General features: G+C 41.3%; 1 protein-coding gene across 4 annotated transcripts in view; it reads left to right on the top strand.

The window, feature by feature from the left end:
* The window catches only part of LOC117462239 (SUN domain-containing ossification factor-like), a 37,938-nt gene extending 20,267 nt beyond the window's left edge, over nt 1-17,671 (top strand). For 2 of the 4 annotated variants that reach the window (XM_034104374.1, XM_034104375.1), the window contains 11 exons: nt 1,180-1,262; nt 1,927-1,992; nt 2,732-2,797; nt 2,935-3,019; nt 3,437-4,645; nt 5,207-5,294; nt 10,882-10,986; nt 12,000-12,157; nt 16,199-16,305; nt 16,391-16,446; nt 17,002-17,671. In XM_034104374.1, the coding sequence (XP_033960265.1) occupies nt 1,180-1,262; nt 1,927-1,992; nt 2,732-2,797; nt 2,935-3,019; nt 3,437-4,645; nt 5,207-5,294; nt 10,882-10,986; nt 12,000-12,157; nt 16,199-16,305; nt 16,391-16,446; nt 17,002-17,463 (2,485 nt within the window). In that variant the 3' untranslated portion in view covers nt 17,464-17,671. Of the gene's footprint in view, nt 1-1,179; nt 1,263-1,926; nt 1,993-2,731; nt 2,798-2,934; nt 3,020-3,436; nt 4,646-5,206; nt 5,295-10,881; nt 10,991-11,999; nt 12,158-16,198; nt 16,306-16,390; nt 16,447-17,001 lie in introns of those variants that run through there. The other 2 variants (XM_034104376.1, XR_004553809.2) reach the window with 2 other exon arrangements.
* The last annotated feature ends 6,475 nt before the right edge of the window (nt 17,672-24,146 follow it).

Consider the following 24,146-nt stretch of genomic DNA (forward strand, 5'->3'; position numbering starts at 1 on the left):
GACCACCTGACTCCACAAATATCCAAAAACAATAGGCCTGCTCACCACTCCAACAGTACATAACAGCTTAACCTTCTCTATATCGCCTCATTCACACAATAAATCAACAATACAACTACAGATTATATAAGCATTTAGTTCAAATGCGATTTAAAATGCTCTCAGGTTTTACACCTCTTATGAAATATAGACTACATTTATTACGGAGTTTATGTCCGAGCCAACAGACTCACAGATCGTTGGCTACTGAGAGAAATGCAAAATACACCGCATGTAGTACGACACAAACCTCCGCTGTGGATTTTCAAAAGAAAATACAGTAAAACTATGGTCGCAGGCCCAAGTTTAACTCTCTGAGGTCTAAGCCATTTTTTCACATGTTAGGCTCGCCTGGGCTTTTTTGTAAAAATGCTATTAAAACATGAGCCTTGGTGACCATCGGGCTGGCCTGCATGGTCTGCCTACAAAACTAAAATAAAAGAACGTTTATGCAGCCCCAACAACAGCCTCTGATCATCAACAGACTTCATGGAATGCTTCATCGGATGCATATATTAGATATATAATCTCCATCTAACCCCTAACCCATCTAAATCTACTTCCAGCATGGATAAATGTTCATAAAATACATCCATTGTTTGTTTTATACGCTTCTTGAAATCCTAAAAACACGTCGCTGGGCTATATCATGCAATGGAAAGTGAAACTTAAGCTCGCTCCATTGCGAAGCTATTCCCGCGAGAGTGCGGAAAACTTAAATAAAATAATGTATTCTAACACTTGGCTTAAAGTGTGTTTCCTAATGATTGCTTGAACTGCATGATCTCGAGATGGTGTCAAGTGTTATTAGGTAATATTTAGCAGGTGGTCATGCTCAGTTCACATTCCCCCTTCCTCACACTATCAAGCCTATGGTGGGAATCAGGAGGGCGAATGCAGCTGTTGCTTCCACTTCTGCAACATGTATAGATAAATCTGGCTGTAGCCTGAGCACAAAAGCTGCTTCAGTAATGGAAACTGTTGAAGAAAAGGAGCAGCTGTTGGAGGACTCTCCGACACTGTGTGACCTGTGTGTGTTGTGGGCTTTAGTCCGGATCACTTTAAGTGGCTCGTGAGATCAGATGTCACTGTTACATGAGCTTGGTTCAAGAATGATTCTGATGTATTTTATTTTGACAGAGTGTTTGGCACAAGCATGGTGGAAGAGTACGAGGAGATAGCCGACCCCGCAGAGAGGCCCGATGATCAGGATGATGATTTGGGTGAGAACTGGAGAATGCACTGATTGTTCATTTTAGGCTAGTTTCGTTTTCTGACCCTTTTTAGGACTAGAATTGACAGAATAAACAAACATTTGTATTCTTATTTTTTAAGAAAACATTGAAATTCAATTGTTTTGTTCACAAAAAATCATTTCCAAAACTTCTCACTGAGAAAAATCTATAATGTAAAAAAACATCTTTTAACAATCTTAAAACATGTTTTACTTTCCCAGGAGAAAACGGTTGCAACAACATATTTATTTAACGACATACCTAATGCTTTTACATCAAAACTCCCACTATGACATAAAAAATATTAAAGATTAAAAAAAAAAGTACAATAAAATAAGTTATGAAAAATGACTACCAACTTCGTATTTGCAGTTGCATCCATATTTCCATTAAATATCACACTTTAAATATGTGTCTAAGGAATAATATAAAATAATTTAAAACGATAAAATATATATATTACTAGCAGCGACCAAACATTTAGTATATTTGTAGATAATGAATTTGATACATTTGGAAATGTTCGCAGCATGCGAGGCTTAGAAGTTAAGTGTATGGTCACTATAGTGGTTTGACTTTCACATGTATCTTTGTGCTTTAATGTTCCTGCAAGGGATTGATGTGTGTTTTTAAAGTGCCCTGCTCCTTACAGATGATCCTGCTGGACATACGCCTGGAGAAGTCGAGTTATCCAACAATCTGATTGGATCAGCAAAGGGTAAATATAGCAACTTCGCCTGCAAAATGATTCCTACAATAATAATAATAATAATAATAATGGGTTCCATTTATAAAGCACTTCATATTTGAATTCAAATCCCGAAGTGCTACAAGTAGTGAGCATGAACAGTATAAATAAACATTACACAACACGGTAGAATTAATAAAAAAGCAATACAAATAAATAAAAAATAAATAAAAGGGTGATAAAAAGGTCTAGGCAAAGGCTCTTTTGAAGAGATGGGTTTTGAGGCCTTTTTTAAAAGCCTCCACGGTCTGTGGTGCTCTCATTTGGTTTGTGCTTTCAGGACTTCTCTGTCTCAATTTTTTATTGATTTTGTGAAAAATGTATTCAATTCACATGCCGATTTCACAGACTGGGAGCAGCCGAGCAGAAGGCCCGGTCTGCCATAGCACGGAGCTTAGTCCTGGGGGGTTTGAGGAAATTGGAGTTGCTGGAACGGGTGGTCCGCAAGGAGGTAAGGGGGGTGAGGAGTTCCTTAAGGTAGGGAGGGGCAGTTCCATGGACACACTGGTGGGTGAGGACGGAGACCTTGAATTCGATCCTCAGTTCCACGGGTAGCCAGTGTAGTGCTTTAAGGATGGGGGTGATGTGATCATATTTGCGCACCCTCATCAGGATCCTAGCAGCGCTGTTCTGAATGTACTGGAGCTTCTGGATGCTTTTGTCAACGTGGATCGCTGTATTGACTCTGCTCTTTACATTTCCTCCTCAGATGTCATTTTAAACATGGTAAATAATATTGCTGTCAATGTTCTCGGCGGAGGCCAAGAGATGCAAGGTATGACCCGTGTACTCAGCTCTGACTTCAACTTTATTTAAGGAGATAGCATTCACTACTTTTAAGATGTTGGCCTTGACTACTGTGGGTTGTAATTATTCATGTGTACACTCAAGGTTATCTTTTTTAATTTGTAGGCAACATTTCATCTCTGGAAGTGAACACGACTGAGCCATCACCCATACTTGAAACCACCTCCCAAACTACAGACCTCACTATCGTGTAAGTTCATCTAAAAACATCTTTCATAAGAAACAGTTTGATGAGGAGACGATACCACCCCACTCAAGCAAATCATACATATAACACTTTTGAAGTAGCAAATGAAATACAATAGTAATTCAAATACAAAACGGAGTCAGTTTGATCTTTCATAATTCCTAATGGACAAACTAAACATTTTGAAGGAAATGTTTTATTATTAAAATCATAAATTTCATTACATTTGTATTAAAACAATCTGCCACCTCACACATAACATTAATTCATTAATAAAACATAGTACAGTGACAACAATAATAAATGACAACAAAACGGAGCCAATAGGATCTGTTATAATACTTAATCCCCCTTAACCATAACTCACAGATGCCTTATTGTGCACTTGATTTGATGTACTTGTTTCTCCTCCTTCTGTAGTCCACAATCTGAAGTGGAAGATATCTTACCAGACCCTGATAGCCCTGCCACTGAAGCCCCATCTTCAGAGACACCCACTGCTGAAACAATCGAACAAGAGCTCCCCCCAGTGGAGGGAAATATCATCGTTGCCTTAGAGAAAAATGCGGAGGAACACATCAGCTCTACCATCACCCTTCTGGATGAGGAGGAGGAGCCTGATGAAGAAAAAGAGAAAAAGGATGAACGACAGCAAGAGATCCAGATCTACTGTTCACTGCTTTCTTCTTGCGCTGCTTCCCTGCAGGAGTATCTCCACCAGCAGTGTGCCGTCGTGCTGTCCAGAAAAAGGAAATGCCAAACGGTGAACAGAAAGCAAGTGATTCCTCCCATCCAAACACCTTCCTGGCAACTTCCTTTATCCCCCTCTGCCTCCCCTGAACCTCACATTGAGGAACATCAGCCCCATGAAGAAGAACAAGCGTCTGAACAGGAGCCAGAGAGCGGCGCAGAAACACCAGGCCCCGACGAAGAATCTCATCAAGAGTGTACGTCGGAACCTCCTCTGCTGGAGCCCAGTCAAACCTCCATCCTCCCTACGGTCGCTGATTCATCCCCTGCCAAACCAACTCCCATTGTGGAGACACCACAGATGTCTTCTGAGGAGCCAGAGAAGAGCCAGGATGTGCTGGATGAAGAGAAAATAGAGCCTTCAGATTCTCTCACTCGCTCCATCTTTGTAAAACCAAGCATGGACGATGCCTCTGTGGCACCGACAGAAGAAAAGTCTGACGTTGAGGCATCCAAAACGGAGATAGAAGCCCCTATCGAAACCCAATATATGACAGATGAATCCCAAGTTCTCCAACCCGTCCCGTCCCCTCATTTAGACCCTGACCCCCCCATAGTACCTGAAGGTGGTGACATTGAAGCTCAAGACTCTGTTATCGAACTAGAACCCTCCGGTGGTCACATAGTCGTCACAGAAACAAAACTAGAGGATTTTGCGGAGGATTTCTCGTCATCATCATCATCATCATCATCATCAGGTGGAAAGCCGGCCGGCTCGGACATCTACGCAGAGACCCCCAACGGCACGGAGCCGAACGGGAACCCTGTGCACGGATCCAGCCAGAGGGAGTCTGTGTTCATGAGGCTCAGCAACCGCATCAAGGCTCTGGAGATGAACATGTCGCTCAGCGGGCGCTACCTGGAGCAGCTCAGCCAGAGGTGAGCAACAGGGATGTGGACAAAAGAAAGCAGCTTATGGTTGTCGTCCTTCTTGTATAGAGTAGAGAGCCATATTGCGCAGCTAACTTTTGTTTTTACAATTGATTTATCTGCCAGGTTATTTCTTGATTGATAATGTGGTCTATAAAATTGTGAAAAATCCAAGATTACTTTAGGTAATTGATTTGATTTGTCGATTGACAAGATAATAATCACCAACTGTTAAGAGTAGTTAGTAGATTAGTGTTAAGAAAATGTTCATGCTGTTTCAGCTGTTTTTAAATGCAACTGATGTTTTTAACTATTTGTTTGTTTATTCAATATATATATATATTTTAAATTGGCAGATTAGTGGATGAGGAAAATATAATTGTTAATTGCGGTCCTAGATTTCATTAAATGTTTTGTTGAATCAGTTCAAAACCTAAAGAATATCAGTTGAAAACAGCAATTTTCTGCCTCTTTTGCATTAAAATTGCGACTATTTTTCAGTCAATGGTCTGATCGCCTGACCATTGCAGCTTTAATATCAGGATTTCTTCTACCATGTTTTGATTCAAGGTACCGAAAGCAGATGGATGAGATGCAGAAGGCTTTCAACCAAACCATCATTAAACTCCAGAACACCTCCAGAATAGCAGAGGAGCAGGTGAGCAGTGACGGGAAAACATGTTACTCCAGGTAGATGCCATGAGGGATAATCACTTTTTGTCAGACTCTTAAATAATGATCCCAAAATCAGTTGGTTAAAAAGGGAATTGGTTGAAACCGTGCCTGTGCCAATATCTTTTTCTAAAATAAATGTTCATTTTTTAAAAATAAATCTACTAGGTCAGCGGTTCCCAACCTGTCCCCTAGTGGTCCGCAAAGGCATTGCAAGTGGGCCGCCAATTTAATTTTTTTATTTTGTACAGGCTTAAGACACAAACATGGACATAACAATAACATATAGGAGATGCCATTCCCATCGCAGAAAAACAAAACAAAAACAGAAGAAACAAAGATACAGTGGCCCTTTCTCATTTCATCAAATCCCCCTCCTCGACTCCTCGGTCCTCCGGTAGTGACCCGGAAATGAATTTCAGCGCGCCATGTTGAAGGACATCTCATTTCTCTAAATGCACTTCGAGGACCGAGGATCGAGCGTCAAGGAGGCTCTCTGGAGGAGCTCTAACCGAGGAGACACTGATGGGTCCTCCACGGTCCTCCACGGCTACTTCATGGATGCATTTCCGGGAACAGAGATGTTTCAAAGAGTCGTGACGCACGGCCGGACTTATCTCAGCCAATGACAGCTCTGCATGCATCCCCTGGATATTATTTTATTAACTGCTTTCATCGCAACGTGATGTTTACAGTGAGAACAGCTGTGAGGTCCGTGCAGAAAGCAGAGCAGTGTGTATAATATATATCACTCAGTATAACAGGCCTACTCTCTTTATTTGCTTTAGTTTAGTAGATATCTACAAACAAAGAGTTGATATTTTTCTAAAACCATTTAGTGCTTCACAATAAAATACACAACGGCTGTAGCCTGTTTTAGGAACTGTATGTGCGTGTGTGTGGTGTGTGTGTGGTACAGTGTGTAGGTGTGTGTGTTGTACAGTGCGTAGATGCAGCGGACAGACAGGTCTCAGTTGGTTTGGTGTCCTCTGCTTACTTTTAATACTTTGGCCCGTAATTTATTTCCCTCATTGTAGCGACTGGAGAGGGGGGGGGGGGTATATCCAGTCTCTGATAGTGTTACGTTATTATGAGAGTGCTCTGTTTGATTCTGAAAGTGTGTGTGTGTGTGTGTGTGTGTGTGTGTGTGTGTGTGTGTGTGTGTGTGTGTGTGTGTGTGTGTGTGTGTAGCCTGTTATTGTCTCATTATACCGCACTGTGAATGAATCAAAGTAAATATATAAGTGGTCATGAACACATCTGTCCATCAGACAGAGGGCTGCTGTGCCTCCTGTCATCATTAATGGACGTCTCTTTAAAATGACCGCTCAGAGGAGAGGAGTTCTCATTTCTCTAACCGCCTGCTGCTTCTCCTCCTCTCTCCTCGGTTCCCCTCCTCGGCTCGCATCTCCTGTGGGCGGGACTAAGTATCGGGGATAGGAGTCGAGGAGGGGAGTTAGAGAAATGAGAAAGGGCCAGTCAGTAGGACCACTTCAACATTTCACAAACAAAAATAGGTTGATAACCAAATACCACCAAAAACACAACATGGCAAGCACATTTATTGTTCTTTAATCCCACTCTTCGTTAGAGCTTTTATTATTTCCCATTTCATGGCGTGTTGAGCCACCCTTTGATTTTTTTGCGGCAATAATTTTTTTCAAAATAAATTGTATTTTTAATCTACTCTTCAAACACCCTAAATTAAGATTACTCCTTGATTGACTTTTAAAATATGTATTTTAGCCAGAAGAATAGTTGGATTTATTAACTGTGTGCGGTCTTCATCTACAAGCCCAAATTAAATATTAAAGGGTGTAAATGTAAATTCAATATTTGCCTCCAAATAATTTGCAAAACATTATGATTTGTGTGGAAACATTTTCATTATTAAGATATTTTTTTTTTTAACCTCTTTTCCTTTCTCTTTCTTGATCCTCCTTAGCAACGGTCATTACAGTCCTTGACAACGGGTCTGTTCTACTGGATTTACAACGTGTCACATGTTCTGAATTGACCAATCAGAACTTTATTTAGCCTCTGTATTGTTTATGGTTGAATGTGGGTCGCACATTTTTTTTATTCGTTGAGTTGAAAAAGGTTGGGAACCGCTGTACTAGGTTAAAAATGCCTAAACAGCGACACCTGCACGACAGACAAAAGGGGGAAGGGCAGCCTGTGTGAAGTGGTGGTGGTGGTGGGCAGAGGTGGGCGGGACCTCTTATATTACCGTACTTTTCGGACTATAAGCCGTGACTTTTTTCCCCATTTTTTTTTTTTTGTACAGCTAACGACCACTAGGGAACCTCCTAAATCTATGGATTTTACAGGTAAAATTAACCACCTTTAACTCTATGGGCTCTATGACCGGTCCGCGCCCGCCACCTTAAAGCGGCGGGCTCCAGCCAAGCCCCCAGGAAGTGCGCCGGAGTCTGATGAGAATATTCGTGCTGGTCAAACGTATGGATGTATAATAAGAACTGGATACAGCGTGGGAGGCGGGGCCTCATTCATTCCTATGAGAGTTGCTCAATGGCGCATGATGACAAAATGGCCCAACTTTTGAGAGAGCGAAACGTCACAGATTACCCAGCATACCTGAGAAGTACCCGTATGTGCACTCATAAGAGGCTTCTCAATACTCAAATTTCCCCTCCTCGACTCCCCTCCTCGACTCCCCTCCTCGAGACTTAGACCCGCCCACAGGAGATGCGAGCGGAGGACCGAGGAGGGGAACCGAGGAGAGAGGAGGGGAAGCAGCAGACGTTTAAAGAAATGAGAACTCCTCTCCTCTGAGCGGTCATATTAAAGCGACGTCCGTTCATTATGACGTGGCAACAGCTGCATCAGCTGTCGAGTGTTTTGTCATATTTTATAATCTGTTAGATCAGCTGAACATTGTTCCCCCACATATTTTATTTGAATTCATTGAGAGTGCGGTATAATGAGACAATAACAGGCTACAGATGCGGACACACACACACACATATATTTATATAAATATATACAATTTAAAGTATGAGAGCACTCTCATAATAACGTAACACAGTCAGAGACTGGATATACCCCCCCCCCCCCCCCCCCCTCTCTCTCTGGTCGCTGAAATGGGGAATTGAAATTACGGGCCAAAAGTTGTATTTGCAAGTATTAAAAGTAAGGACATCAAACCAACTGAGACCCGTCTGTCCGCGGCATCTGCGCACTGTACAACACACACACCTACACACTGTACAACACACACACCTACACACTGTACAACACACGCACCTACACACTGTACAACACACGCACCTACACACTGTACAACACACTGTACAACACACGCACCTACACACTGTACAACACACACCTACACACTGTACAACACACACCTACACACTGTACAACACACACCTACATACTGTACCACACACACCTACAGCTGCTAAAGCATAATCAGGCTACAGCCGTTGTGTATTTTATTATGTGAAGCACTAAATGGTTTTAGAAAAATATGGACTCTTTGTAGATATCTACTAAACTAAAGCAAATAAAGAGAGTAGGCCTGTTATACTGAGTGATATATATTTTACACACTGCTCTGCTTTCTGCAGGACCTCACAGCTGTTCTCACTGTAAACATCGCGTTGCGATGAGAGCAGGTTCTCAAATAATATCCAGGGGATGCATGCAGAGCTGTCATTGGCTGAGATAAGTCCGGCCGTGCGTCACGCCTCCACCGTTCCCGGAAATGCATCCGCGGAGGAGCCGTGGAGGAACCATCAGTGTATCCTCGGTTATAGCTCCTCCAGAGAGCCTCCTCGATGCTCGAACCTCGGTGTGCATTTAGAGAAATGAGACGTCCTTCAAAATGGCGCGCTGAAATTCATTTCCGGGTCACTACCGGAGGACCGAGGAGTCGAGGAGTCGAGGAGGGGAAATTTGAGTATTGAGAAGCCTCTATAGAGCATGGGAAACTTTAACCAAAATGCTCGTTCACATCAAGCACGTCAATTTGCGTACACGTAACGGCACCGCACGTTCATGACAGCGTGGTACTGGATTTATATTAACGAGGCGGCAGTTAGCAGCTAGCGGCTAGCTAGTAAATTATGCTAAATTACACATCAATCGTTATGTACTTTTATATTACGCTGCCATCAGGTTCTAGTGATATCCAAGCAACAGAGCTTCATTTAGCATGATACTTGTGTGGGTTGTACATGAAACCACTTGGTAATATATAACAATGTATATGTTATGATCAATTGTGAGTTAAAACTTTATCGAAAAAGTAAAGCTGATGATGGATTACTGTGGTGGAGTTAAAATAACAATAGCCTATTTCTTTTTGAAATGTGATGGAGTAAAAGGATAGTAACTGTGATTATTCATGTTAAGTAGCCCACAAGTAACTAAAACAATTGCAAGTGCAATAAGAAGCTACAGGAACGTTAATCTACGTCGGTAATATTAACTTTATTTAATACAACATTTACAGTACAAGATTTACATCATACAGCCCATGTAGTATAATATTTTACAAATGATGAATTACAGCAAACATGTGCAATATATCCATTATTACAGCTCCGTGGGCTGGCAGTAAGGCGATATGGTCCGTTGTTATTGTGCATCCATGGGTAAAGAGAAACAGATGTTGTGCTGAACACGTAACATGAACGTGCCGGGCAGCGCGGTCCCGTGGGTTAGATGCGCATTCATAATGCAGAGGGAAATAACTCTCAGAATAACGTTATTAGCACATTTTTACAACTTGAGGAACGAATGTTTTTAATAAGGGCTATACAAACGTTCATACTGGGTAGTTTATTTAGTTAAAAAAAGAATTATCCAACGATTTACAGAACACTCTTTCCCAATGTAAGTCAATGGGAAAAAGTGTTTCCGGGCCCAGCAACCTAAAGGAAGTGTAGTACCGCCGTTTGACCAAGCCCCCAGGAAGTGCGCCGGAGTCTGATGAGAATATTCGTGCTGGTAAATGGGGCCTGTGGTTAATACATTTTCATCATTCAGCAGCCAAAAAAAACAGAGGCTGGTACATTTTGAACATTCACTGGAACAAATACAAATAAATAAATTAAGCACCATACTTGTAAGCTATGGTTTTACTTATTTCCCTTCTAATATGTAGTTGAACATAGCCATCTAGCATAAACAAACATGACGCCTGTGGGGGAAACTTCTGAAGCAATTGGATTCAGGACTCGGAGAGGCACGAGGAGGTTTAACACTGACGGTTTATTTGGAGCTTCGGCTTCTAGATGTCCCTGAACGATAAACTACCTCATGGCAGCTTGTGCTCGGTCATAAACTGGCAACAACAATGTGCCCAAGCTGCCCCTCCTTAAGAGAGATAGCAGCAACACCCAAGGTCGTAGAACTATGCCATGGGAAAGGAGAAGATGATGAACTGTGTCAAAGGTTGAATACCTAAGCAAATTATTCCCCAACAACGCCATTAGTTGGTTTTCCTCCTGTCCTCTCGAGTTTCATGAGTCACCAGCCTCCACATTGCATGAATGATGTGAATGTGTGTGTAGTGCTTAATATGTTGTCCTTCTGCCCCCCAGGACCAGCGTCAGACTGACTCCATTCAGGTGCTGCAGGGCCAGCTGGAGAACGTGACTCAGCTGGTTCTCAACCTGTCCGTCAGAGTGAGCCAGCTGCAGAGTGACGTAGGTACTGCTGCAGGCACAAAGCCTTCGTCTGTAATCCGGAGCTTTTACAGCCTCATATGAAACCAAGTAAATATACTCTTTTGGTTTACAAAAGAGATTAGTCATCACTCATCAGCATGATACATGGGTCAGGGGTTTTTAGGATATTTGTTTGGCAGAGCGAGGCAGGGGTTATGGGAGAAAGAGAGGTATGACATTCAAAACAAGTCCCTAGGCTGAAATCACGTAGCAGTTACGGGTCAATAGAGAGGTGTAGAGATGATGTCGTCTGCAGGCCGACCTGGTTGTTGGCATCACAAGGGCTCCTTTCACAAAAAGCTATCGGATCTTTACTTTGGTCTTTTTAATATTGCAGAAAACAAGATCTGTGACTAAAACACGTTCTGATACTTACTTGTTCAGCAGGATCATTTCCACATATGTACACCATTTTATATGATGATAAAATAAATACAAATGTAAGCATAAATGCATCCACAGAAGTAAAATGCTAACATTGAGCTATAAACAAACACTGCTTAGCTAAAGGCATCTAATGTTGGGCATGATGACATTAAGAAGTTTCATTTAGCCACCCCTTATCTACCACTTTGTTATGACACTCTTTTACACACTTTTAGGACATTCACCAGTAGGGTATTTAGTGACATGTTTTATAGAACAAAATATGTGTTAAACACAGACCTCCTTTCAGGTTTAAAACGACAACAAAAACGGTTGACTTTAAGAGAATCAAGCGTAGTAAAATGCTAACTCGTTTTCGAGCTTTAGGACTCATTACTGCACCTCTCTCCGTCACCACTTGGCTACGACGTGCTCCAACCCTGACAGCTACTGGAAACATTTATTTCAGCTACTGAATGGGTTGACATTTTACTGATTTAACTTCTGAAATACACGTCTGAATGTCTTCGTATGGATTAGTATCCGTTCTTCATTCTGCCTCTAGTTTAGTCCCGTCAGACGTTGCTGCTGTTGTGCTAATGATGTAATGGATGTTCTCTCTCTAGGTATCAGACAGGCAGAACTACCTGCTGCTGTCTCTGCTGCTGTGTCTGTGCCTCGGCCTGCTGCTGTATGCCAACCACTGCCGCTTCTCCGATGATCCTCCAACCTCAGACCCAGAGCCCCCCCCATCCAAGAGCTACACCTTCTGCTGTCCTGAGAGGTAACAAGACATCAGGCTTTCTGCGGAAACATATGAGAAAGGACAAATCTTTCAAAAGATTCACAGGGGTAGAGGCCTTTACACACTATGGGCTTGTATGTCAATATCTGTTGTGGAGATTTGTCCTTGATCAGACGAAACAAAAAAATGAACTAAAAATCAAACTGCAGCTCAAACATCAGGGGCCTCATTTATAAACGTTGCGTACGCTCACAAGATGGCGTACGCCAGTTTCTAAGCAATCTTTGTGATTTATAAAAAACAACCTTGACAGGAAAATGTGCGGTCCTCCACGGACACTCTGACCCATCTGTACGCGGTACGCACAAACACGGGAGAGACGAGAAACTGCGACACCGTTGGCAGAAGGAAGAATGGAGAGAAATATGTGGAAATAATACCATAAATAAAACGTTACCTCTCATTTATCATATATGAATAATTCATCTTCAAACATTGATTAAAGCTAATCTTAAAATGATTAAACAAACGCCTGTTTGAGACTCCTCAGTGCACACAAAAACATAACTTTGAGAAATAAATATATACGGATATGTTATTTAAAACCACCTCGAATATGTTCTCTTAAGAAATGTATTCTCATAAATGATGCGGTAAGCAGGAGGACAGAATTACTTTAAACTGAGGCCGTTTTGTATTTCTATAGGTTGTAGATACGAGCATGGTTTTATATACTATCACGTTTAATCATGTTTTATGCCGTTTGCCAAGACTTGATAAGTCGCTCGTAAAACACAGGAGGTATGGAAACTAAGAACACCATACATGGTAAATTGTACAGCTGATATAACACAACACATTAGTTGTATTTCCTTTAACTGGTGGATAGAGTTGCTGCGGGGGGGGTGTTGAGATGCACAGGCTGCAGTGGAGACGCTGATTCTTACAGTTTCTCATCAAGGGGGGGGGGTCTCCTGTCCCCGATGCAAACACACTGCCTGAGGAAGGCTATGTGTATTGTTTTTGTCATTAACCTTTTTCGGACCACTTATTTATTTTGGTGACGATCCGACCTCCGTGCTGCTACTCTGTTCAAACTGCATCCACCAAACAATATGATTTATCTCAACCTCCCCAAAATAACCAAAATCTGACACGGTGTGAGATGTCTTTTTTAGCTGTTCTGTCCTCATTTCCTGCGATCTTCTTCATGCAGTCAGTCAGAATGAATATGAATACGGGGCGTATCTTTGACTATTTATAGGCAAACATGGGCGTTACGTGAAGCCCGCAAAAGCTGCGCTGCATTTCGAGTTGATTGTGATTTATAAAGGGAAACCGGTGTAGGACGTTCGTGCGCAGTGTTTTATAAATCGGAATATTTGTGTGCGTATTTATTTGCTTTGTCCTACGTACGCCACCTTCCCACGTGAGTCCTACGCAAAGTTTTATAAATGAGGACCCTGGACACGCAGGTTAAAAGCCCATTATCCAGAAATGAACAGAATTGTATTTGTTCATTTCATTTCCCTTCAATGATCAAACATAAAAAGAACAGTTTTTCTTTTACGTCCTCTCTTGCGATGGAAAAGAAACACATGTCTTTACCTTTCTACCAATACATACCAAACCCCTGATGCCAAAGCTTAAACAACTGGTCAAATAACTAAAACAAATACACTTAATCATGATCAAATGACTATGTACAAAACTGATATAAAAATCTGAAGGCCTTTTTTTGCTTTCTCCCTGTGAAATAAGGCGTTAACCAATCACCTTGGGCGTAACGGGTCCCTTTTCGTGTGTCTTTACGATAATTAAAAAACTACACCGAGACTCTATAATCTGAAGATTTTGAAATCTTTATCCTCCAAACAGATCCCAGATCCACTCCTTCCATTCTTTCCTTTCACAATAAAATCCCTACACTATAATTATCACAGTATTTTTCATGTATTTATTTTTTTGAAGACATTTTCTTGAGCAACCTATTTACTTGGAGCAGGAAGAGGAGGGAATGACGTCAGAAAAAACCCTTACCTGGTTTGCCTTTTTTTCCCGCGTGTTTCTGTCGTTTATTCATCTTGCCCCTGCTGTGTGAAGACCTTAAACATGAAATGCTCAGATGTATCTCTGCATACGGTACATGGAGGCTTAGAAACATCTCTAATGGGTAGGGTAAAAGTGAATAAGCGCTGAGTGGCATCTCCAAATGGGCTGTTAAGAGCTAATGGCAGAGGTTACCGCGCCTCGAACGGCTCCTTCTCATTAAGCCAGTTTATTGATACGATTAATCATCAAGAGAATCGCAGCCTGAATCTTAAGTGACGACACAGTCGTGACTCATGTCCAATAAAGGTGCTACATACCGTCTATCCCAGGCATCCTCAAAGTACGGACTCCGGTCCGGATCCGGACCGAACCACAACTGTCTCTGGACTCTGAGCAAATTATACTTTTCATATGTATTATCTGTATTATCTGTGTTATCTGCGAGACATCGCCACAACGCAACGAGTCAAAATGATCCGCTATGTCCAGAGACTGCAAACAGCGCTCTGCATGTCCTGCTCCACTGTCTGTGTGTGTCTGTCAACGCATTGGTCCAATCACATTCAGCATCCCGTCCCCCCCCCCCCCCCCCAAACAATCTGCGAATCAGAGGCACAGGTCTTCGCGGAATGCAGGTGGGAAAAATGTGTGTCTCGTCTCTTTCAACCTGTCTGAGTCAGAGCGAGAGTTTATAAAAAAAAAAATTCAGAGCGAGAGTTAACAGCTCATCTAGTTCCATCTGTACTGTAGCTAGTAGCCTAGTTTCACCTACCTGGGTGGCAACTGACACCCTAAAAATAGGCCTTGCCACCCCAGCTGCCACCCTAGTTGGCAGCTTTGTTTTGAAAGAAAAGTTGTGGCTCATCGGACATTTATGAGAGAAAGTCTCTAATGTCCGAGTGCAAGTGAATGCAGCACAAGATGCACGTCATGTAACCCCTCCCCCGGTCCTGGCGCGAGCGTGGACATATGATTGACGGCGATTTCATTTGAACGGAACGGCGCAAAACGAGAAGCATTCGGACCCAAGCACTGAAGGAATGAGGTATTTGCGGTCTACACTGACAGAGAAGAGACTGTCAGTGCGGCTGCACTCAGCATTGAATCAAAACGCACTAAAGTTGTTGATCTGAATACGTTTGTGAGGCGTTTTGCTGAACAACATGGTAATCGCCGCATTCAGCTGAAATACACATCAACGTGATGCTCTGCTCACGGATGAGCATACACAACTATTAAGATGATGACCTTACGTGTGTAAATATATATTTTTCTTTGAGGGGGTCTGCCCCCAAAAAACAGTTTTAAGTCCTGAGAAAGTCAAATAAGACGGTGTGTAAAACTACACTGCCCAGCCAAAAGAAGTAACCACTTTGATTGAACTAGGTTAGTAGGTAAGGAAATTCCACTGGATAATAACTGAAGTATAAAAGAATGCATGACTGAAGTGATGGACACCAGGTTGAAGGCAAACAAAAAGAGGAAATAACAGGTCAAATCAAGCAAACCCCCCTCTCAGATTCCACAGCAACCAGAAGAACATAAATACTGGCTGGTGATTTGATTAATCAGCTTTGTGATGGAATAAAAAATGCATAGTGCATTTCCTTAGCTGTGGGTGAGTCCACTGACACCACTGACAATGCTCATGAGTTTTTATGATGAGGCAAAGGGGGAGTTTGTTGAAGATGTGTTGGGCCTGACGAACCTCAGTGGACACACAAGGGGGGGGCAAGACATTTATAAAGCAATAATGGGAATGCTGAATGAAAGAGAGTGCAGCTGCCTTTATTCATACACTGCGACTCTGAGGGGTCAATCACAGACACAATAACTATGAAAACTGCTGCATACAGATTATTTTTGTTTTTGCAACCTTGTGTTAAGAATCTTGTTGCAATTGTTTAAAAGTTTGAATGACCGTAATAAACGGACCTTTGTCTTATTGAAACATTTATTTTGGACCTTTAAGATTTGTATTTGAGTACCCCTGGTCAATCCGTTCAACCGTTGCTGTTTCCTTTATAGGCCGTTCTCTTCCTGTGGTGAGACGGGCCTGAAGAGGAGTGCATCCTATCCACTCATACAATCACTTATCGCTGAAGGTACGTGTCTACAACACCAGGTCTATCAGGGTAATGATATGTTTTTTTCCGTATATGTTGAATATCTGATCAATCGAGTTATGATGGGGAAACTAACCTGTTTTTTGTCTTACAGGCCCAGACATGCTGCATGCCGGGGAGACACAGAGTCTTTGTCCAGCTAACAGAAAGGTGTGTAAAGATGATTTTATCGTGGAACTATCCAGAACTTTCAGGTCTGCTTTCTGTCCCTAGAGTCCAAATAAAACACAGAGAAGCAGCGTTTAGTTATAATGCTCCATATATCTGGAACCATCTCTCATAATCTCTGTGTGTGGGAGAGAAACTCCCTCTGGAGGGAACTTTGGGATTTTAGCCTTTGCAGACCATTTACATGCACACAAACCTATACAACACACGACGACAGGAGAGGGAAAATGCCAATAAGCATAAAAGGCCCTTTTTATATCAAAAGACTTTTCATATCTTACACTGCACTGTAACTTTTATTCTTGTATTTCATTTGAGCTTGTTTTATTTGTATACGTTTGGCTTTTCAGTAACTGTTTTTAAAAGTATTTTTATGTCATTTAATGTGTTTCTGTTGCACTATATCTTAATGCTTTTTTTCTTCTTCTGTAAAGCACTTTGAATTGCCCGTTGTTGAAATCTTCTATACGAATAAAGTTGCCTTTCGTTTTTGAAAAACTGGTTGTAACAGTTCTCTCTCTTCCCTTTCCCCTGCAGAGGAGACGTCGCAAGATGAAACCCTTGGAGAAAGTGGAAACTCTGAAACCCTCTTTCCACGCGGCAACAGAACTTTGTAACGGAGCCGTCGTATGTAACGGTGTCCCTGTCTCTACACACCCTATACCCTTCACCAAAACATTACTTCAACCTATGTTCAGAGACTCGCCGTCAGAGGGCAGCTCGGAGGGGTCCTCACACTCCGACGACCCCTCCTTCTGTGGCATCACCACAGCCTGCAACCGCATCTGTGACGGGCTCCCGCAACCCAGGACGCGAGCGGAGAAGCGGGCGTTAAGACGCGGGCGTCCCAAGGCCAGCTGCGGCGTGGTGGACCTGATCCAGATCCCACGCAGGGTCGATGAGATGCCCATCTCTACCATACACGACCTCATGAAGAGGCACACGGAGCAACGCTCTGGGACATATGGGGTTAATGTTCCCCTCGCAGGTCCTGTTTGACAGGACTCCACTCCTTCTCACTTACTCTTTCCAAAAGAGGGACGATGTTTTTTCAGTAGCCACAGGCAGCTTTGAGCTTCCATACGAGACAATCCCTTCACTTTGTTTTTTTGTTCATGTTCGCGTCGGATGTTTATATTTGTTAAACTAGAAAAATCAAAGAAATGTCTTCCCAGCTTTCCATTAAAGCTTTTCTCTTTTGTTTGGAGTTATTGAGTCTGACTGTGTGTTGACCCTATACAAAATGATTTAATCTATATGTTGCTCTTGACATGCTGCACACTGACCCTGTAGACAACATCTCTAACGTGTAGAAATTACTGTTTTCAAACAACCATCTCCGTTTTCCATCAGTACCTTATCACTCTACTCATTCAGGTCTGACCTCTAAGTAGACATCGCCTCAACATTTCAAGAACAAGCAAAACACTTTTTCGGTTGTCAGTTCAGGTTCAAAATAAAAGCACATGAAATGTATTTGGACTCTAAAACCCTAAGATGACACATAAAAGGATTTAGGATTTGTATATTTAGTTGGGAAAATATACAATTCATACAAAAAAGATTTAAATGTTCTTTTGTAAGATATTAATCCATTGCACCTGAAAGAGAAAAACTCAAAACATGAAAGTATATCAATAAAGAAATACTTTTATTTTAGTGATACTGTAAACAGCAACAGGTGCTTGAATTAGCACTAGGGTCCACTCTTCAAAAATGATACTTGAAATATTCCAATTCCAAGCAGTTATTGAAACGGGAAGATTGGGTATTAGTGGCTTGTGTTTTTCTCAAATTGGTGTGTTTAACACCATGTAGAACTAAACACTGGAGTATGTTGGTTTCAAGAGGTTATCGGACAATTGGGGCAAGTGCAACATAACCCCACCTGTTGTAATCAGAAGGAAAAGTGTTGTAAGTGGTACTGAGTAATTTACCTTGCTTTTGTCATTCAATATTATTCTACAATGTTAGGTTAGGTTACCGTCTTGCCGTATATGACTGTTTTAAAAATGATGTATTCATTACATTTGGCCCCGAGCTTAGTGTGGGAAACTACCGTGCGCATGCGCAGTGTCAAACAATGTGATGCCACCTGGAGATGATTGCCTATCGCCACACTGCAATTTGATTGGCTGTGGACTATTTTCAAGAATAATTGCTTCAGTCTCCTTGATTTGCATTATCTTCTACAAACACATTTGAAAGTCTTCCTTTTGAGGAAACACACTTTAAATAAAAACACCTATGTATCGACAAGCCGCAGGCTTATGTTTTAAACCAAAACCATGGTAAAAAAAAGTTTTAACAGAGAGGTTCTTCAGGGAAATGTAGCTTACTGCTAGCTTGCAAAATACGTTTTTTTTTTCGTTGTGGTTTTTTCGCAGCAAATGGTACTGTAACCTGTTGAAGAGCAGACTTTCTGGACTTCGAGTATCTTACTTTGAGAGGATTACCAAAAATGAAAGCAGGAGGAAAACGCATTAACGTCGGGCTGGCTCTGGAGAGCCAACATGGCGACGTCACGTTGAGAACAGGTCTGATTATCACCCATGTGTGTAATGTTGCATCAAATTATGAAATGATTTTTCTGGTATTGCATCTTTCCAAAGTAGTTGTTGCTCCCTATATAAAAACACCAGTGCATGTTACACAGACACCTACTGTAGACAATTCTCTGTAAACAAGATGGTTGTTGTGATTGCTGTACGGCCACAATTAAACAGAACATGCAATCAACGTGCAATAACATGCTATGTTTATGCATCATATTGGATGAAATTGAACATTTGTTATTGTGGCTGAGAGACAGTGTAACTTTAGGAAATGTCAACTCTGCATATAAACATCATCCAAGTTATTATTCATGTTCTCGGCTCCAAGGGTGTAACTGGTTTGAGAAGTGGGGGGGACACAAAACAGGGGGTCCTCCGCAATGAATTTTTTTTCTCAATTTAATTCCATTTCCTTCCTTTCTACAAATATATTAGGGACTATGGTGTTAAACAATCCAAGGAAAATGTGTAGTTTATATAACGAGGAAAATATTTGTTTCTTTAAATTGAAGTTGAATGCATCAATCTGGTGCACTTTGAGAGCAACATTAAGAGATGTATGGATACAGCTCTCAACACTCATATGAAACCGAACTGTATATATATTTCAATAGGCCTACTCCAAAACCCATTAGAATATGCTCACAACCAATAACACATAATTAATATACTCTCTTTATCTTACCTAGTCTGCATTCTTTCTTTTTATTTATGCATATTTTACTAATCACTCCCCTTTTAAACTGTTTTTTTTATTTTTGACCGACATTGGAATGATTTCTTAATTTATTTTGAACAACTATATTAAATATAGTTGAAATATTTGTTTACATAGATGACCAAACCGTTTGAGACCCACTGAGATAACTAAGAATCTCTCTCTCTCTCTCTCTCTCTCTCTCTCTCTCTCTCTCTCTCTCTCTCTCTCTCTCTCTCTCTCTCTCTCTCTCTCTCACTCACTCACTCACTCACTCACACGCTCCTCCGTGTGACAGAGAACTAGCACATATCTATATTTACGAGTCTGAAAACAGCATTTTTGGATGCAGAATAACCCAGACTATTTGTCTGTTGATCGATTAGTCGATTAACATAGATATTGTTGAGTTTTAAGTTAGTAACAGTTTTTTGGTAGCACTTTACAATAAGACTACCCGTATAAAGGGCTTACGAATAGTTTGTAATTAATTTATTAATTAGGTTGTGAACACTTTATAAATCATCAATAAGCTTTTATAAGACATGAGATAAACAGGGCAACTGTGACCGGTTGCTTGCCAAATAGTGAGCCCACATGTATCTGTACTGCTAAGCCTTAAATGACCTAGCTTGATTCATCTTCTTCATCAGCCAGCATCCTTGGTATGTGTTGTTCACCGAGTTGATTCACTAAGTATCCAATGTAAGGCTTAGTCATCTTGCCAAATGAGCCTGTGTTGACGTATGAAAACATGTTAGATCTGGTTTGTAAATGGTTCTTAATGATTAATAAAGTGTTTACAACCTAATTAATAACCTAATTATAAACCCTTTATGAATCCTTTATGAGGGTAGTCTTATTGTAAAGTGGTACCCTGTTTTTAGTACATTTGAGCTACGGCCCTTATTTCCTTTATGCAGCATATGGCAGATATATCTATGAGCCATCCGTTCTGCATTATTCAATCATCTAAACTGTGAGTGACACATTTACAATGAATGATGAATACACATTTGCACTTGACATGTCAGTAATGATGCTAAACAGTTAACATTTCAAATAAGACCCAGGAGGTTTTGAGCTTTGATAGCTGAACGCATTCACCCACTGAGTACTCTGACCTTGTGCTTGTGCTGTTTGTGTTGACTTGACTACCAGATGCAGTATGTGTTATTTACAGGAATATGAGCAGCACAGTAAATAGTGCTTGGTTACATCAAAACATGAGGTCAACTTAACTGTGGGGGAAAAAGACCAGCACTATGGCTGACATCTCTCATTAGGTCACAGATTATGGTGTAACATGTTTTATATATGACATGCATATGCTCTGCTTTGATTGGCTTAGTTGCTTTGAACTGATTTTCTTGTGTTTTTTTAAACATCGTTTTGCAAATCTAAGCTGCATAAACAGAAACACACACACTTCAGTTACACAACATGCTCACCACACAGTGCAGTAACACAATCACATACAAGCACTCGTACACATATTCATGCACCAATGTTTATAATGAAGCTGAAATAATTGGGATGTTTTGTTTTCTTGACATAAATCAGACCGTTTGGTCTGCAGGTGACAAACAATTGAACTACTTGAATCTATCTTATGTAAGTGTGTTGTTGCTTTGTCCAGCAGGGGGCAGTGTAATCTTTGGCTAAACCTTCTTTGCATGATTTTCGATCCTACCGTCACCATTATTCTCCATGTGATGAGTCATTACTCAGGATGGAAGTAAATTAGTTCAAGGGCTAACACTGCTCTCCACCGTGCATATTCATCTGCTTTTGTTCTTGCCACCATGGAGCCACTGAAACTGCTCCCCCTCATTATCATATTTGTGTTTCTTTTATTAAAAATGCACTTGTGAGACTCTGGAGTATTCAGACCAAACAGTGTACATTTGAAGTGTCTCATGGAAAACAGAACACTGGCTGGCTTGTTTGAAGACAGCATCTTTTGATGCGAGGCATTTATCATATGGCTCCAACTGTGTATTTCAAGTCAGGGGGGGAAAACTGGATTAATTCCAATACTTTTACACACTGTCTCTTTCTCGCTACGGTCAGGCACGGTCAGAGCTTGTGAGAAATTAGGTTAAAACCTCTTTATTCATCTGACCTGGTTGAGTAGCAGGAGCCTTTCAGAGATAAGCGTGCCTGATGCTCTTTTTCCCCCTCATTTTGTTAACAGAATTCCTAGGTTTCTCTTTCCCCTGCCTCGCTCCAAAGATTATCTGTAAATGCACAGCTGGAATCCTCTTTTCCCGGGAACTTCATCCGTGGTCTGTCATGCACGGAATATATTCTCAGTGTGATTTTGTATATTTTTATTTCGGTATAAAGGTGTCTGCTCTTTACTCTTTGGCCTTATCCTTTAAACACAGAAACAATAAGGCCTTATTCTTGGCAGGTCTGTATTTTTAACACTATAAATGCTTATTTTACCCATAAAGGTCATTTTAATGTCATGGGAAATACCACTTACCCTCTGAAAACAGCTGTGTTATGTCCTCTGTTCATATGTTGTATTCTGTTATTTTCAGCACTCTGCTATTACCTATAGTCTCGGTATGTTTTTTATGTAACCCTACATTCATAAAGCCCAAAGATAAGTGCCTATTCTTTCTGTAGTCGACTGTCACCAACGCCTCTTTCCCTGAGTTTCCACCTCTGAGGGTCCTTTCTCATCCATCCACACCTACTCCAGGCTTGCTATTGACTTTACATGCAGCTGCAGAGCCTGTCAAATTCACCTTGTGTTCTGTTTAAACACGGCATTAGAAAATAACCCTGTTGTGATGTTAGGCTTATCTTGGTTTTGGTACAAATCTGAACCACGGTATATAGAGGAGAACAGGCAGTATAATCGGGGAGTATATGTGGTGCAGGGATGCTGAACTAGAAATTAGCATCGCGAGACCTCTCTACAAAAAGTCAAGATTTATGATACTTGCACCTTTTTGTCAGTAGGATTCCCCCACATATTAAGACCACTTTTATAATTGTTGAAGCGTCAATGCAATCACCAGAAGTAAAAAGCTTTCGTTTGGCCTATAAACATGTCTTCACGTAGCCTGCTAAGCTAAAGGCGGACTCGTTTTTTCCGCAATGAAATCTAGTAGTCTTAGTTGTTAACAACTGCCGTTTTCTTTACACATATGCGCTTCGGACATTCACAAGTTGGGTATTTACTGACATATTTTATGACGTAGAACAAACGTGAACATCTTATTTCTAGCCTAAAACATATTCAGAAAACAGTTGACTTCGAACCGCATGTGCTGACATACTTACTCATTTCTGGGTTTAAGGACTCATTTCTGCACCACTCTATAGGGGGCATGCAAATATGTTGGCTTTTACCAGACAGGAAGGGTCAAACTAAATTACACTGGTTGCACTATGGGAAATGTAGTACTTCTCATGCTTGACTAAAAACAGCATATATTTCGGCAACAGTTGCTTTTAATTCTGACCTTTCTTCTGTCTGTCTTTTGTTAGTTCCCCACCTTTTTGGGGCTTCCCAAACATCCTTTGAATCAGTGCTAATATTATTATGTTTTGGGCATGCTTTCAATATGGCTGTACAATAGGTAGTGTCAATGGTTGTTGAGCGCTCCACTTCTTTTATCCAGACGGAGATATTTCAACTATTCCATGTATTTCCTCTAAAATCAGTTGTCTAATCCTGTGGGCGTTCATCTGATGTTCAGGACCGATAAACATTTTACCTGCAAAACTCTTGTCTTCCCTTGTCTACGGTGGCCCTGAAGTGCAAGACACCACAGCATTTCAGAAAACACTACAGCATTTCAGAAAACACTACAGCATTTCAGAAAACACCACAGCATTTCACATCGGACGGAAAGGGTATTCCTTTAGGGAGAACACTTCTTGTTTGTGATTGGACAGAGCCGCGAAATATGTCCCAACGTCCCAACCAAGCGGCAAACTCTGGGGAAGAGCCGGGAAGCCAATACGGAAGTGTCACACACTGCAGTTCATATATTGGCCGATAGGCGATGGCTGCAGAAAGGAGCAATTCCATAGACCCCCATGTTAAAATGCCCAATTTTACAGCAGAAAAAAATATGTTTCTACCCCTGGCTCCATACATTTTTATAATCGATATAGTTAGATTCCACCTTCATGATTATGGATCTGTGAGTGAATTGTTTTCTAATGCGACCCTTTTATTTATATTAGGTCTTAAAGTTTGTGCATACATTAGGGCGTGGTCACATTGAGTGACGGCTCTGTCAAGTGCCTGCCGCTGTTAGCTTCTTGTCTCTCTGCTAGCTGCTCCGTGAAGCTAGCTACAGGGACTCTGCCTGCTCAGCTCATCCAGGAAACACAACTTGTAGCCGGCCGTGGTTGTTTGTTCTTCATGCTTATATATCGGACTATTGTGACTCGCTCTGCGG

The sequence above is a fragment of the Pseudochaenichthys georgianus genome, chromosome 17 (genome assembly GCF_902827115.2).
Source record: "Pseudochaenichthys georgianus chromosome 17, fPseGeo1.2, whole genome shotgun sequence".
NCBI classification, from domain to species: domain Eukaryota; kingdom Metazoa; phylum Chordata; class Actinopteri; order Perciformes; family Channichthyidae; genus Pseudochaenichthys; species Pseudochaenichthys georgianus.